This window comes from Micromesistius poutassou (genome assembly GCF_964030765.1).
Source record: "Micromesistius poutassou genome assembly, chromosome: 1".
In the NCBI taxonomy this organism is placed as follows: Eukaryota; Metazoa; Chordata; class Actinopteri; order Gadiformes; family Gadidae; genus Micromesistius; species Micromesistius poutassou.
Window position 1 is genome coordinate 8,099,622 of NC_140271.1, and position 15,435 is coordinate 8,115,056.

General features: G+C 46.9%; 1 protein-coding gene across 1 annotated transcript; it reads left to right on the forward strand.

Moving 5' to 3' along the window:
- The first annotated feature begins 5,062 nt into the window (after positions 1-5,062).
- csf3b (colony stimulating factor 3 (granulocyte) b) lies at positions 5,063-8,366 on the forward strand. Its single transcript, XM_084488629.1, has 5 exons — positions 5,063-5,203; positions 5,564-5,736; positions 6,334-6,444; positions 7,550-7,681; positions 7,999-8,366. The coding sequence occupies exons 1-5, from the start codon at positions 5,188-5,190 to the stop codon at positions 8,185-8,187; spliced, it is 621 nt and encodes a 206-aa protein (XP_084344755.1). The 5' UTR covers positions 5,063-5,187; the 3' UTR covers positions 8,188-8,366.
- The last annotated feature ends 7,069 nt before the right edge of the window (positions 8,367-15,435 follow it).

Sequence of the window (15,435 nt, forward strand, 5' to 3'; positions counted from 1 at the left end):
CTGAACGAGGCGTCCGAGTTCGACGCCTACCCCATGCCCAGGGTAGATGAGTTGATTGAGAGACTCGGACCAGCCAGGTACCTCACCATCCTGGACCTAACCAAGGGGTATTGGCAGGTGCCGTTGACCCGGACCGCCCGGGAGAAGACGGCATTCGCGACCCCGGGAGGCCTGTATCAGTACACAGTCCTTCCCTTCGGCGTCCATGGAACCCCCCGGCCACGTTCCAGAGGATGATGGACCAGATCCTACGGCCCCACCAGGCCTACGTAGCTGCATACGTCGATAATATCATCATCCACAGCAACAGCTGGGATGTCCACCTCCGGCAGCTGCGGGCGGTGCTGGGGGAGCTACGGAAGGCGGGCCTCACCGCCAACCCGGCCAAATGCCACCTCGGTCTGGAGGAAACATCCTACCTGGGGTACCAGGTAGGACGGGGGAACATCCGGCCGCAGGAGAGCAAGGTGGCCGCCATCCGGGACTGGCCCCGACCCACCTCCAAAAAGCAGGTGAAATTGTTTTTAGGACTGGTAGGATATTACCAGCGGTTTATACCTGGCTTTGCCACGCTGGCCAGCCCGCTCAATGACCTGACCCGGAAGGCCCTACCGGACCGGATCAGGTGGTCCGCCGAGAAAGCCTTCGGGACGCTCCGAAGAGCCTTATGCTCGGAGCCGGTGCTCATAACCCCTGACTTTGCTTTACCCCTCATAGTACACACGGACGCTTCGGAGGTGGGGCTGGGGGGAGTTCTCTCCCAGGTCCGGGCCGGAGAGGAACACCCAATCACCTACATCAGCCGGAAACTCCTGCCCAATGAGAGGAACTACTCCACGGTGGAGAAGGAGGCTCTGGCCATCAAGTGGACCCTGGATAAACTCCGCTACTATCTCCTAGGTCGGGAGTTTACCCTGTCTCTCGGAGACCATAGTACAGTTTATGTAATTCCTTTTCACTGCCTTACCTGTGAAAAAACGGCTTTTACGGCTTTACTTGGCTTTACTTGGAACCTCTGCGTGGTACTTGCCGTGAGAACTCTGACTCTTGTGAACCGGGTTGCCACAATATGTAGGAACCACCTAGCCTCTAGCCATATAAACGGTGGTCCCCACACACAAACCCCCGATATATAGGCCTAGGCCTAACAATCATTTATTTCTTTTTTTTTTTATTTCCAATCGATTAATGATTGAAGTGCCAGAGAAACAAGAAATACCGTAACAGTTTAAGCTTAAAATTGTGTCCTCATCGTCATCCGCTTATCCGGGGTCGGGTCGCGGGGGAAGCAGCTCAAGCAGGGGGCCCCAGACTTCCCTTTCCCGAGCCACATTGACCAGCTCTGACGGGGGGATCCCGAGGCATTCCCAGGCCAGTGTTGAGATATAATCTTTCCACCTAGTCCTGGGTCTTCCCCGGGGTCTCCTCCCCACTGGTCGTGCCTGGAACACCTCCCAAGGGAGGCGTCCAGTGGGCATCCTTACCAGATGCCCAAACCACCTCAACTGACTCCTTTCTAAGCAGAGGAGCAGCGGCTCTAATCCAAGTTCCTCCCGGATGACTGAACTTCTCACCCTATCCCTAAGGGAGAAGCCAGCCACCCTCCTGAGAAAACTCATCTCGGCTGCTTGTATCCGTGATCTCGTCCTTTCGGTCATTACCCATCCCTCATGACCATAGGTGAGGATAGGAACGAAGATCGACAGGTAGATCGAGAGCTTTGCCTTGCGGCTCAGCTCTCTTTTCGTCACAACGGTGCGGTAAAGCGAACGCAATGACCCCCTTACCCCGTACTCCCGCAGCACCTCCCACAGTTTCTCCTGGGGGACCCGGTCATATGCCTTCTCCAAATCCACAAAACACATGTAGACTGGATGGGCATACTCCCAGGCCCCCTCCAGGATCCCTGTGAGAGTGAAGAGCTGATCAGTAGTTCCACGTCCAGGGCAGAAACCGCATTGTTCCTCTTCAATCTGAGGTTCGACTAACCCTCCTTTCCAGCACCTTAGAGTAGACTTTCCCAGGGAGGCTGAGAAGTGTGATACCCCGGTAATTGGCACAAACTCTCTGGTCCCCCTTTATGAACAGGGGAACCACCACCCCGGTTTGCCACTCCTTTGACACTGCTCCAGACTCCCACGTAATATTGAATAGGCGTGTCAACCAAGACAGCCCCTCAACACCCAGAGCTTTTAGCATTTCTGGCTGGATCTCATCAATCCCTGGGGCTTTGCCACTGCAGAGATGTTTAACTACCTCAGTGACTTCCACTAGGGAAATTGACGACGAACCACCGTCAACCTCGAGCTCTGCCTCCATCATAGAGGGCGTTTTAGTCGGATTCAGGAGTTCCTCAAAGTGTTCCTTCCAACGTTCGACTACCTCCTCAGTCAAGGTCAACAGAGTCCCACACACAGCTTGTTTCCCTGTTTCCCCCTTCTGAGGTGTCGGATGGTCTTCCAGAAACACTTTGGTGCCGACCGAAAGTCCTTCTCCATGTCCTCTCCGAACTTCTCCCACACCCGCTGCTTAGCCTCCGACACGGTAGCGGCTGCAGCCCTCCGAGCCCGCCGGTACCCTGCAACTGCGTCAGGAGTCCTCCGGGATAACATACCCTGGAAGGCCTCCTTCTTCAGTCGGACGGCTTCCCTGACCACCGGTGTCCACCACGGTGTCCGAGGGTTACCGCCCCTTGAGGAACCTAAGACCCTGAGGCCACAGCTCACCGCCGCAGCTTCAGCAATGGAGGCTTTGAACACCGCCCACTCCGGCTCAATGCCCCCAACCTCCACAGGAATGCTAGAAAAGCTCCGCCGGAGGTGTGAGTTGAAGATCTCTAGGACGGGGGCCTCCTCCAGACGTTCCCAATTCACCCGCACTACCCGTTTGGGCTTACCAGGTCTGTCCAGAATCTTCCCCCATTCCCTGATCCAACTCACCACCAGATGGTGGTCAGTTGACAGTTCCTTCCCTCTCTTCACCCGAGTGTCCAAAACATAAGGCCTCAGATCAGCTGACACAATCACGAAATCGATCATCGATCTTCGGCCTAGGGTACTCTGGTACCAGGTACACTTATGAGCACCCTTATGTTCAAACATGGTGTTCGTTATGGACAATCCATGACTAGTACAGAAGTCCAGTAACAAACGACCACTCGGGTTTAGATCAGGGAGGCCGTTCCTCCCCACCACGCCTCTCCAGGTGTCTCCATCGTTGCCCACGTGGGCGTTGAAGTCTCCCACCAGAACTACGGAGTCCCCTACCGGGGACTACCCACACCCGCCCGGCGCCTCACACCCTGGGCAACTCCAGAGAAGAATAGAGTCCAACCCCTATCCATGAGTACGGTACCAGAGCTGAGACTGTGCGTAGAGGTAAGCCCCACCAGATCTAACTGGTAGCGCTCCACCTCCCTCACAAGCTCCGGTTCCTTTCCCCACAGTGAGGTGACGTTCCACGTCCCCAGAGCCAGCTTCTGCTGCCCGGGTCTGGTCCGTCGGGACCCCTGACTTTCACTACCACCCTTTCACTGACCCCAGCGGGTCTCCCTGCAGGTGGTGGGCCCACAGGACGAAGAGGGGGGGTGCCACGTAGCTTTTTCGGGCTTAAAATTGTGTTTCTAGGTTAAATATTGACATTGTTAGGCTCTGTGACATCCGAAATGGTTAGCTTTTGTGATAGCTTGGGCTACAGCGGGTGGAATTCTCACGCTCTAGACTCAACGGAAGTCAATGAGACCAATTGAAATGATACAAAGTGGGTTTAAAAAACTGTGGGTTTAAAACTGTTGATTCTGAAAAAAGTATAAATAATATCGAAAATCAGTTATATTTGAAGATCAACGTGTTTCTATTTGTTAAATGTTTTAATGAAGGTTCACAGTTAGAAATTGACCAAGTTGCAAAGCCTGAAGTAGTTTAAGTGTCAGAGAATTGACTTTCACTATAAAAATATATATTTTAAAAGTAGAATATGTTATATATATGTTTAAAATATTTATCGATGTAGCGCACATTTCCAAGCTAATATTAACATTTAAAAAGTAGAATGTGTCTGGCTGAAAAATTGTGGAAGGGGTAGGGTCCCAAGATTTGTAGATAACAATAAAGGAAAAAAGAAAGAAAGAATGAAAGAATAAAGCCTAAGATAACAATAGTTGAGAGCTGCTTGCAGCACTCACCTTATAAAGCCTAAGAATAGCAATAGTTGAGCGCTGCTTGCAGCACTCATCAAATGTTTACTATAGCCTACCATTAGTTCCCTATTAACTGTTAGTTAACTTATAAATGCATTACCTCATTTTAATAATGATTATTAATTAACCCTCATTATAAAGTAATACCCCAGTAGTAACTTTGAGTGAGTCTATTTACCTGTGAGTCAGCATACAGGATTCCCAGGTGGGTGGAAGGATTGGGTTTTATGGAGTGTGTGTCAAATATCTTTGAGGACTACAACCAAGTAAACACGACACACCCTACACCCTGAAATTGATGTTATATGCCTAATATGATGATTATATGTCTACTTCTTCCGTGGAGGACAACCAGTCAAGTCTGATGCCACCGGAAACGTTCGTCGTATTTCTAAATAGGCCTAAGGGGTGCAACTAATCGTGGGCATTTTGGAGACAGATTACTTAACCGGTGGTAGGGCTACGTAAATTTCCGCAAGATACAAGACTGCTTGACGAAAATTATATAAAGCTATAACTATACACTCACGCGAGCACATAAAACCACACACACACACACACACACACACACACCGTTATAATATAATATAGAATGATGTGTCTAATTGAAACCAATCCACAATATTAAGTTAATCTCATCGATTAATCATCCAAAAAAAACGCATACATTGGACCTTGATTTTATATTAATTGATTAAAATGTAATTGTTGAATGCCCTTTAGATACATCTATTCTTATGCATTTTGTTTCCTTCACATTTGAAGTTTGACGCATGCCGTTCCCACTTCGTCACCTCGGAATTTGAGTCATCCACTTTACTCCAACTATTAATCCTTCTTCAGAATACAGGATCGCCGTCAGCGGAAAATCCCTTGTCCTGAAAATTTCAACATAAATAGTACATCGGTCAAGCAAATGGAAGACAAGACACTTATTGTTAGCCGTGGTGGTAACGAAGGCATAGGCTATTACAACCAACTGACACGGAATGAACCTTCTTCATTGTAAGTGAATATCCCTTTGTGCATTTGAAATGATTGAAGGTCTTTGCTAGGAGTTATACGTCTATATTGCTGATACTTTTGTATTTGAAATGCTGCATGATTGGCATATTTTTTATTTTTATATTTGTTATTGCAAATGCGTGATAAAGATTTTCAAAACGATCGCAACCCATTGATGCAGTGAGATATAAATAACTTTTGGTGTCTGAGAGATTATCTGCGCGCTTGCCCTTTTTACGCGTACCGTGGGCGCTCGAAGTTCATTCTAGAGAGTTGTCTGATCTTGTGCAGAACGTAACATGATGTAGGCGCTTCCTCGCGGTTAAAACCATGGTGGTAACTTTATTTCCTTCTGCGCAGTTTTAGCCCTGCAATGCTGTCTGACTGTGTTGGTCCTGTCTGCACCATTACAAGACAGTCGACTCACCCTGGCTGATCCGGAGTTTAAACTGGCAATTGAACGCTCAAATACTTTAGTAGTCAAGATTCTTGAGGACATACCTGTCGTGCACAAGAACAGCATTCACAGTACGGTAAGTTTTAAGACTTAAACGTTTTCGAATGTGGAATTAGCCGTCATTGTTGTTGTTTTTTCCATTTACCGGAATAGATGGATGGTATTCACTTCAAAATCGTATATGTAAAAACAGGCAATTAGAAATGTTGAAATAAATGTTTAACTTCATTAAACTAAACGAGGCCATTTTCTCAAACGAGTAGGCGTACTTGTGGCTGCAAGTCTAGGCACGTGCATTCCTGCTTTGCTTTCATCGTTAAACACGGCACAGGTGGGCCATGCTTTGATTAAAACGACGTATGTTCGATTGCCAGCCAAACGGTTCGGGGTCTGATCTCCAACGTCCACAGTCGACGAACCAGGCATAATTGAGCCCGATGCCATAACTCCCACCCGCTATCTCTTTGCGAAATGGATCTGAATTCACAATAAGTCGCTTTGGATAAAAGGGGTGAAAGACAGAACTGTAAATAATATCCAATATCACAATCTCCTGCGAACCACCACCACCACTAGCACCTGCACCAACCACAACATTGATCAACTGCTATACATTTGTATATATAGTGCTGCTGTGTGTTCAGTTGTGTAACCAGAGTGTGTTGCTTTGTAGGGTCTTATCCTGGAGCCCTCCAGCCAGGGGCCCATGCTGCAGAGGATGGTATTGTCCCTGGGCATCTCCACCCCCCCGCCCCTCATGCCCCTGTCCGCTCAATTCACGCTGGTCAGTACTTTGAATTTTCCATCAGTCAGACAGACAGATAGTCAATTGTTTCTCAACCATCACAGAATCCTTTGGCTTTAAAAGGCTTTAAAGTTACCATTAGTTAACATTAGTAAAGTTAACATTAAGAAAAGGGGCCTGTTTCACAATAGTATTTTCAGAATAAAAAGGTTTGTAACTGCCTTGTATTTACAAAGAAAGTTAATAAAAAACACTAAAAGATATCTTAAGAATGGTCCTACTTCTTAGATAATTTCTAATGAAAATAAAGATACCATTGAATAGGGCTGTACGGTATGGACTAAAATTTATATCACAGTATGATTTGAGGCTGACGGTACAGTATTATATCACGGTATGTTAATTTTATATTCTAATTTCGATATAAATGCTTCTGAAGGGGTAAAATACTGGTAGGCAGCTATTTTTGTATAGAAGAAGTACTTTAAGAACATTTATTGAGCAAAACTGCAATAGAAAAAAATTCTAAATCTTTTCTTTTTTAAAGTTACTTCCAGTATGAATAGTATGGATTTCTTTGTCCACTTGCTCGCGGACCTTGCCGTATAGTTTTGGCATCTCAATTTGGCTGAAGTGTGTGTGGGCAGGTAACTCGTACCTGGGATCAAGTGTTTTGATCATCTCTTTAAAGCCCGTTCTATCGACATTTTGAAAGGGAACCATGTCCTTACACAGGTAAACAGTGATGGCGTTTGTTATCTTGTTCCTCATTACGTTACTGTATTTACGTTAATTACGGTCATACGGGTCTCACGGTATGGTCAAAATCCATACCGTAGCGCAAATTCACACCGGTGTACTTTCTATCAGTGTTTGGAATAACGCAGTTTAAAAGAACAGCGTTAGCTAACGCCGTTATTTTTTCAGTAACGGGGTAATCTAACTAATTACTGTTTCCGTCGTTACAACGCCGTTATCGTTACTGAACGTTAAATGCGGTGCATTACTATGAATTGCAATCAAACCAATGACTATGCTTTCTATGCTATATAAAGATTGACCATTTCATGAATTTAGTGTAGATTAATGAAAAAAGTAATGGCAGTAACAACCTTTTTAACAAGAGACATTTTGCTCAACGCAGGAGAACAGCTTAAGTCGCATGTCAGTGGGGATTAAGCTGCACCAGGACCTGCTGGGAGCTCTGGCCGCCCAGCTAGTGGGACTAGACGACCTCAGAGCCGACCTACGAGACCTCCTCACTCAGATCACCAAGGTACAAGCAGCACACACACACACACACACACACACACACACACACACACACACACACACAGCAGCACACCCCCAACCCTGGCTACTGGCCGAACGTACAAACATGCACCTGTAATGCACAAACACACACACATACATGTATGCATGCATGCACCCAAACGATTGCACACACCCAGCCGGACTAACACTTATTTTTTTATTATTTGCATCTGCAAGTTGAACACAATGCACCACACATGCGTGCACAACCACACAGTACGTACAGCACCCACTGAGGCACTTGCACTCATGAAAATGTTTGTGTGTGTCCTATTATAGATGCAAGAGCTTGGCAGGTGGAGCAGTGTCGAGCCGTACCAGAGTCCCGACCTTGCCGCTCATCTCCACGGTGACTATGAAGTGCAGGTGGCCAATTACCTCACCTTGACCCAGCTGCGCACCTTCTGCCAGGACATTGTTCGCAGCATGAGAAACATCAGCAACTACAGACCACGAGAACAAAGATGACGGGATATTACTAAACCTCTTCAGCCATTAACTCTCTCTCGTGCTCTATACTATCTCTTCCTGCCATTTCCCTCCCTGTCCTTTCCCCACAATGCTTTTTATTTATTTAATCTTTTTATTATTAACATGTGCTTGTCGTAGACACATGACAAACAAAGAAAATATCTACTTCTTCTACTACTATTTATGAATTGTATTTATTATGTGTTTATCAAATTGCTTGTTATTTGACTACTTTTTGTATTTATTTGTTGCTTTTTGTGATTGACCACTCCCAACTGTATTTTCTATGCTGTTTGATGTTTGCGTTGTGTAGGCCTATTTATTGCCAATCAAACTTGTATTGTGTGGATGGGATATAACGTAGGTAGAGCTGGAAAGAAATCTGCGTCACAAGCTTGATTATTTGGAGAAACTTGATGCAGCGTGTGTGTCCTGCTTGAATCAAACACAGGAAGTGCAGCGTTGTGAGATTGAGCAATCTTACTGATGAGGTAATCACCGGACCATTGCTTCACTGTGAGTCATGTTTATGACAGATGAGTATCCACGTGGATGGGAAACAAATGTTTTTTTTACTTACGTTACTCAGCTTTTTTCCTGACTTTTCCCCCTCAATGTCTGCTAAGAAATGAGGAAAGAGAAGCTTTGCAGAAAGTTATGAAAGTGAATTTATTATACATGATTTATTGGGGTCCAACGGACTCTGTATTCAGAATGGTGCTTGTGTTTTAGATTTATCGTCTTTTAGAGCTTCCCGGCTTTGTTTTTTTTTTACATTTAGCTGTAAACCCTATGGGTCAATTTGTACTTTTTTTGAGACATTGCATAATGTAGTGCAAGTTTTTCTGTCATATTTATTTTTGTGTCATAGGAACAACAATTACATTTTTTATTCACGTTTTTCATTACTTATTTTTATGGACAGTTTTACAATGATTAGAATAATAAAACCTAGGTTCATTAAATGCATTCTGTTTGCTTGTTCTTATAGTGTTTCATATAGAAGTTAGTTGTGTTGTGTTGTGTTGTGTTAAAAAGGGGATGAATGAAAGATAGATACCAGGCCGATGCACTTTCTTTGGATAAAGGCACGAGATCTTCCAACAGATTTCTGGTCAAATCAATTAACTGGAGAGCAAAGGGCGCCCAGGACTGAAAAAAGTGATACTGGGTGGCTCTTGTTTGATCAGTACCAGATTGGCGGATTTGGTGGACGCCCCTCCACCAGACTGAACAGGCTCGGGGAGCCAAAGTCTCAAAAGTGGGTTGAACCTGACATCGTCTGCCATACTTTTTATTTGTGTTTTTTCTGTTAACTTTCACCCTAAGAAACAATAATTGGAGGGTCTGCTCTGCTGGAAATATTGCGAAAAAGCAATGTGGCCATTTTAGTGTATGCACCCTATCTTTTTTATCAGAAAAATGTGAAAATTTAATTTTTCCCTCAACTCCTCAGTGGGTTGGGTAGGCTGTCAATAAATGCATTCCAGATGCACAGAACACATGTGGCGAATTCTCTACTGTGTGTTCACACCAAACGCGACACGTGACGCGCGACACGTTTCAATACAAAGTCAACGTAGAGACGCGTATCAGGCGAAATTTGTCGCTGCACAAACCTGCAGCAAGATTTGATTGATGGCGCAACATTTTTCCCTGTCACGGGCAGGTGTGTTCACGTGGATTTGCAGTGCGACAAATTTCGCTGAAGTTGAAATATTTTAACTTTGCTGCGGCATTCGTGTGAGACAGCCAATCAGCGTTCACTCCCAGTGAGTAACATGGGTGAAGTAACGTAAAACAGCCAATCAGGGTTCAACCGGCCGGGCCAACCGTTCCCTGCACTCCGCAGTGAACCGCAGCTTGGAGGAGAAAGTGATTGTTGCCGTTTGCGACTCCCGGAGCTCTATATATAATATTATATGATATTATATAATATAATATATAAATATCTATATAATATAATATAGACAATATTTATAATATCATGGCACAAAGCTGTGTGCGCCTCCGGATAATATTATTAACCCATAAACGACAGGCATTCCGACGTCTCTCCCTCTTCCACAACAGGTAAAGACATGCAAAGGTGGTTATCTCGGCCATGGTTGATAAGACTGAATTGGCATGAAGGACCTGTAGACTGTGTTGACAGTTTCTATGGTTACATGGTTACATCGTGATGACGTCAAGGGGCACGGGGAATGCTGGGCACGTTGGTTGTTGTTAACGGGTGTTACACCGTGACTGTATACAGTCTTCCTCATTCATGCACATCTACATGGTGTCAGAAGTGAGCCGAATCTAATCTAAGATGGCACAAGGACTCCGCCGGATCAACCCACTCGTCTTTAACGAGGATATTGCTCACAACTGGGAGAAGTTCAAGCGGGAATGGCACGTCTATGGCAACGCCGGGCTAACAACGGCTAGTGAGAAAGTGAAAGCCTACATGTTTCTCAACCTCGCCAGTCCAGAGGCACTGGATAAACTCGACACGTTTGATTTTGCGGCCGTCGAAGATCGCGAGGACCCTGCCGTGCTGGTAAAGAAATTTGAGGAACTATGCCTGCCAGTAAAGAACATAATTATGGACAGACATGCATTCAACACAACTGACCAGAAACAGCATGAGTCAATCTAGTCATATGTTTCCACGTTGAAAGTAATGGCCAAGAAATGTGACTTTGGGACACTACATGATGAACTGATTAGAGACCGTTTGGTCTGTGGTATTGAAGGAGAAGAAACTGACACTAAATTCAGCCGTTGAAATCTGCATGCTACATGAACAATCTGAGAAGGGCAACAGAGAACTAAAAAAGGAGGCAGAGGTGTGGCCAGTGCAATTCAACCCATGCACAAACTGCGGTGGCCAACACGCACCTGACCGAAACAGTTGTCCAGCTCTCAACAAGCGCTGCAACACATGTGGAAAAATGAACCACTTCTCGAGATGCTGCAGATCAGGCAAACCGTTTGCCGCCAACAGGCCAGGGCATGTTCCGCCCCCCACTGCACGCAGGGGCAGATACACACACGTGAGTGAACTTGACACGCAGCCAATGCAAGAGCCAACTGATGTGTTTCGCTGCGAGACTGTAGAAGTGTTTTACTGTGAGAGCAAAGACAAGCCAGAGGATGTGCATGAGCAAGATGAAAGGTTTGCTGAACTGTCTGCATGCAACACTGGCAGACAACTGACTGTGAAGATTGACACTGGGGCCAAATGCAACGTCATATCCAGGGCTTTTCTACAGCACATTGATCCTACTGCTCACATCAATCTCAGCAAAAGAGCAAATCTTGTAGCCTACGGAGGTCACATAATCCAGACTCTTGGTGCGGCAGACATGAACTTTAGCTGTGGTTTGCTGCGATTCCAAGTTGTGGACAGAAACGTCAAACCACTGTTGGGTCTCAGAGACAGTGTCAGACTCGGCTATGTGACTTTTGGACCAGAGATGCATGCCGTCGTCCAGCAGGAAGCACCAGGGTTGACAGAGTACAAGGACCTATTCGACACCAGCACCATTGGCAAGCTGCCTGTGGTGTATCACATGCGCCTGGATGACACCGTGCACCCCACTGTATGCGCTCCAAGACGGGTGCCACTGGCCATGAAGGACAAGATTGTGACAGTACTGCATAGAATGACCCAACTGGGAGTCATCACACCGGTTCAGGAGCCCACTGAATGGGTTTCAGCCATGGTGGCTGCGAGCAAACGAGATGGTAGCATGAGACTATGCATCGACCCTGTCAACCTCAACAAAGCCCTACTCAGATCCCACCACCCGCTGAAAACTGTGGAAGAGGTGATCGCTGACATGCCTGATGCCAAAATGTTCAGCATTCTGGATGCTAAGTGTGGCTTCTGGCAGGTGCCGCTCAGCAGAGAGTCCTCAAAACTCACCACCTTCATGACTTCTGTGGGCCGCTATGCTTTCCTACGAATGCCCTATGGCATCACCACGGGGAGTGAGGTTTTCCAAAAGTGCATGGAGCAGCTTTTCGAAGGACAGCCGTGTGCAATTGTGATTGATGACATCTTGGTGTGGGGCCACTCGAGAGAGGAGCATGATCTACGTCTCCACCAAGTCATGGACAGGATACGGGCTGTCAATCTCAGACTGAACCCTGAAAAGTGCAGTTTCAGGGTCACAGAGGTTCCTTATGTCGGTCACCTGCTCACCAACCAGGGTGTTAAACCCGACCCTGCCAAGACCGATGCCGTCCGCCTGATTCCCCCGCCGGAGGACAAGCGCGGTCTCCAAAGATTCCTAGGCATGACCAACTACTTGGCCAAATTCATACCAAACTACAGCGAGACTACAGCACCCTTGCGCGAGCTGTTGCGCCAGGATGTAGACTGGTGCTGGCTGGAGCTCCACACATCGGCATTCACCAAACTCAAAGAACTTATCGCAGGTCCCCCGGTGCTGCGATACTTTGATGTGCACCAACCTGTTGTACTGTCAGCTGACACCTCACAGCACGGACTGGGTGCTGTCTGCCTCCAAAACGACAGGCCGGTGGCTTTCGCTTCGAGGGCCCTCACAGAGACTGAGTCACGCTACGCTCAGATTGAAAAAGAGCTCCTGGCCCTTGTCTATGCTTGCACAAAATTCCATCACTACATATATGGACGCGCTGTGACTGTCGAGACTGACCATGCTCATTACCATACTAAAAAAGCCACTTCACACAGCTTCTGCTCTCTCCCACGCACATCTGCCCTCCACTGACCAAGCTGAGGAAATGGAGGAGTACGAGGTCATGGTGGTGGACGTCCTCTCCTCACACAGGGTTGAGGAACTGAAGCGTGAGACGTTGGCTGATCCTGTGTGCCGGTGTCTCTCTGAGGTTGTGGCTGCAGGCTGGCCCGATACATTTAGGGAGGTGCCACGTGACCTGAGGCCATTCTATGCCATGAGAGAGGAACTCACGAGTGACAGTGGTTTGCTCCTCCGTGGACGGCGGTTCATCATTCCGCACTCCCTCCAGCGTTACTACATGCAACAGTTGCACCAGGGCCACCCTGGTCTCGAGGCCACAAAGCGCAGGGCCAGGGAGACAATGTTCTGGCCGACCATCTACTGTGATATTGAAAGAGAAGTTTCCAGGTGTGCCCCCTGTAATGCTCTCAAGCCACACCAGCCTAAGGAGCCCCTTCAACTACATGACATCCCTGACCTACCGTGGTCTCTCACCGCGGCAGATGTTTTTGAGTGGGAGGGAAAGGAGCATCTTGTGCTTGTTGACTCTTACTCTGGCTGGTTCGAGATAGACTGGCTCCCGGGCACAACAAGTGCCACACTTGTAGCCAAGCTTAAACGCCACTTTGCTACTCACAGAGTGCCACAGCAACTCATGACAGACAATGCTGCTTACTTCACAAGTAGGGAGTTCCAGGAATTTGCTCGCAAGTGGGACTTCTGTCATGTCACCAGCAGTCCCCTGTACCCTCAGTCCAACGGGCTTGCTGAGAGGGCTGTGCGCTCAGCAAAGCACCTGCTGGAGAAATGTGCACGTGATGGAACGGACATAGATGCAGCTCTCCTCAGCCTACGTAACATGCCCAGGGACGGGCTGCCGTCGCCAGCTCAATGCCTGCTTTCTCGGCGCACCAGGGCTTTCATTCCCATGACCAAAGCCATGTACTCACCCAGAGTGGAGACACAGGTCCAAATGGCCCTGACACAGGCGAGACAGAGAGGAAAAGCCTACTACGACAAATCAGCTAGGCCGCTGTCTCCACTGCGAGCTGGGCAGACAGTGAGAATGCAGACACAGAGAGGACATGACAGGCTGGCAACAGCACCACAACCCAATAGTATATATGACAAAACAGGGGGAGGACAACAGATATATGTTACATGTTCTGCATCTACACATTATATGCATAACCCACATGTTCATTCTATAGATGCTTGAGGTTTTGTTATATGCAAGTCTGTGCTATTTTCTATTATGTGCTTCGTTGACATATAACTTAAGAAGGGGGATGTAGACTGTGTTGACAGTTTCTATGGTTACTGCTACAGCGTGATGACGTCAAGGGGCACGGGGAATGCTGGGCACGTTGGTTGTTGTTGATGGTTCTTGGAATAAAAGCTAACGGGTGTTACACCGTGACTGAATACAGTCTTCCTCATTCATGCACATCTACAGGACCGTTGGCGGGAAAAACGCTCCGCAACATAATTCGCCTGACATAACTGCACACATAACTGCACAGCGACAAATTATGTTTTGTCGCACGACAAAACTTTGGCGACAGCACGACCAGGCGAAAAATGTGTCTTTTGGTGTGAACACACAGCAAGGGAAGGGACTGCAAGGGAAGCTCAGCTTCCCCTAAAATTTAAAAAATGAAATGGTCAAATATATACTGTTGTGTTAACATGATTTCTTTGACTAAAAATGCATTAGAACACGTCCATCTCGAAGACAAGTTCGTTCAGAATCCTGTAGCGTCACAGTGCATTTGCCTGTTGAAGCTCAGCATCCATCCACTTCAATGGGGCTGCATAGAACAGCTTTTTAAGTGTCGAAAGTCAACGGTCATTGGATAATGCTGCGATTATGTCCCTCCCACGGACGCTCAGCGTCTCTGGGGCTGAATGGATGAGTGGGCAGGCCTGGACGCTGGGCTTCTGCATGATGATTGGAGGGTCTGTGAAAGACTGAGTTCCCATTTGATTGACAGCGATTTTTTTAACTATAAAATGTCACCGGAGCTCTCTTCATTCTTCAGCCCCATCACAGATTTTGCAAGCGAGTTGGAAGACGAACTGTAACCTATTTCTTGATATTTGCTTAGCGAAATTGTTAGACAATTTTCATTGTACATTTCATACACTTATTCACACAATTCCTTGCTTTAATTTAACATAATTCCCACATAGACTCTGTGGAATCTGTTGATGCTTACATTAACAGACAAGGTCCGTGGGTGGAATTGTCGACCGGTGGGGGAGGAGGGGGGGGAGTGAACGTTGTAGGGAGATGTCTTAAACTCCTCCCCTTTCATTAAAAACAATTCGATGTGGTCTGGTCTAGTCTAGTCAGGTCTTCAACAGAAATTTAATGGGAGTTAAGCGCGCCAGATGCGTGAGAGTTGACAACCCTGTTTTGGTAATTGGCCATTACTTTGATTCAGGCCTGAGGGCTGAACTTCAAGTCCTGTATTCAGGTCAGGACTTGCAGGGTGACAGGGGAAAGCTGTGTGATTTATTGGTG

What these genes read in the sequence shown, in the direction of transcription:
- csf3b (XM_084488629.1), top strand. An exon ending in AGAACAGCATTCACAGTACG is followed by an intron (nt 5,737 to 6,333) that starts GTAAGTTTTAAG and finishes GTTGCTTTGTAG; the next exon opens with GGTCTTATCCTGGAGCCCTC. An exon ending in TCCTCACTCAGATCACCAAG is followed by an intron (nt 7,682 to 7,998) that starts GTACAAGCAGCA and finishes GTCCTATTATAG; the next exon opens with ATGCAAGAGCTTGGCAGGTG.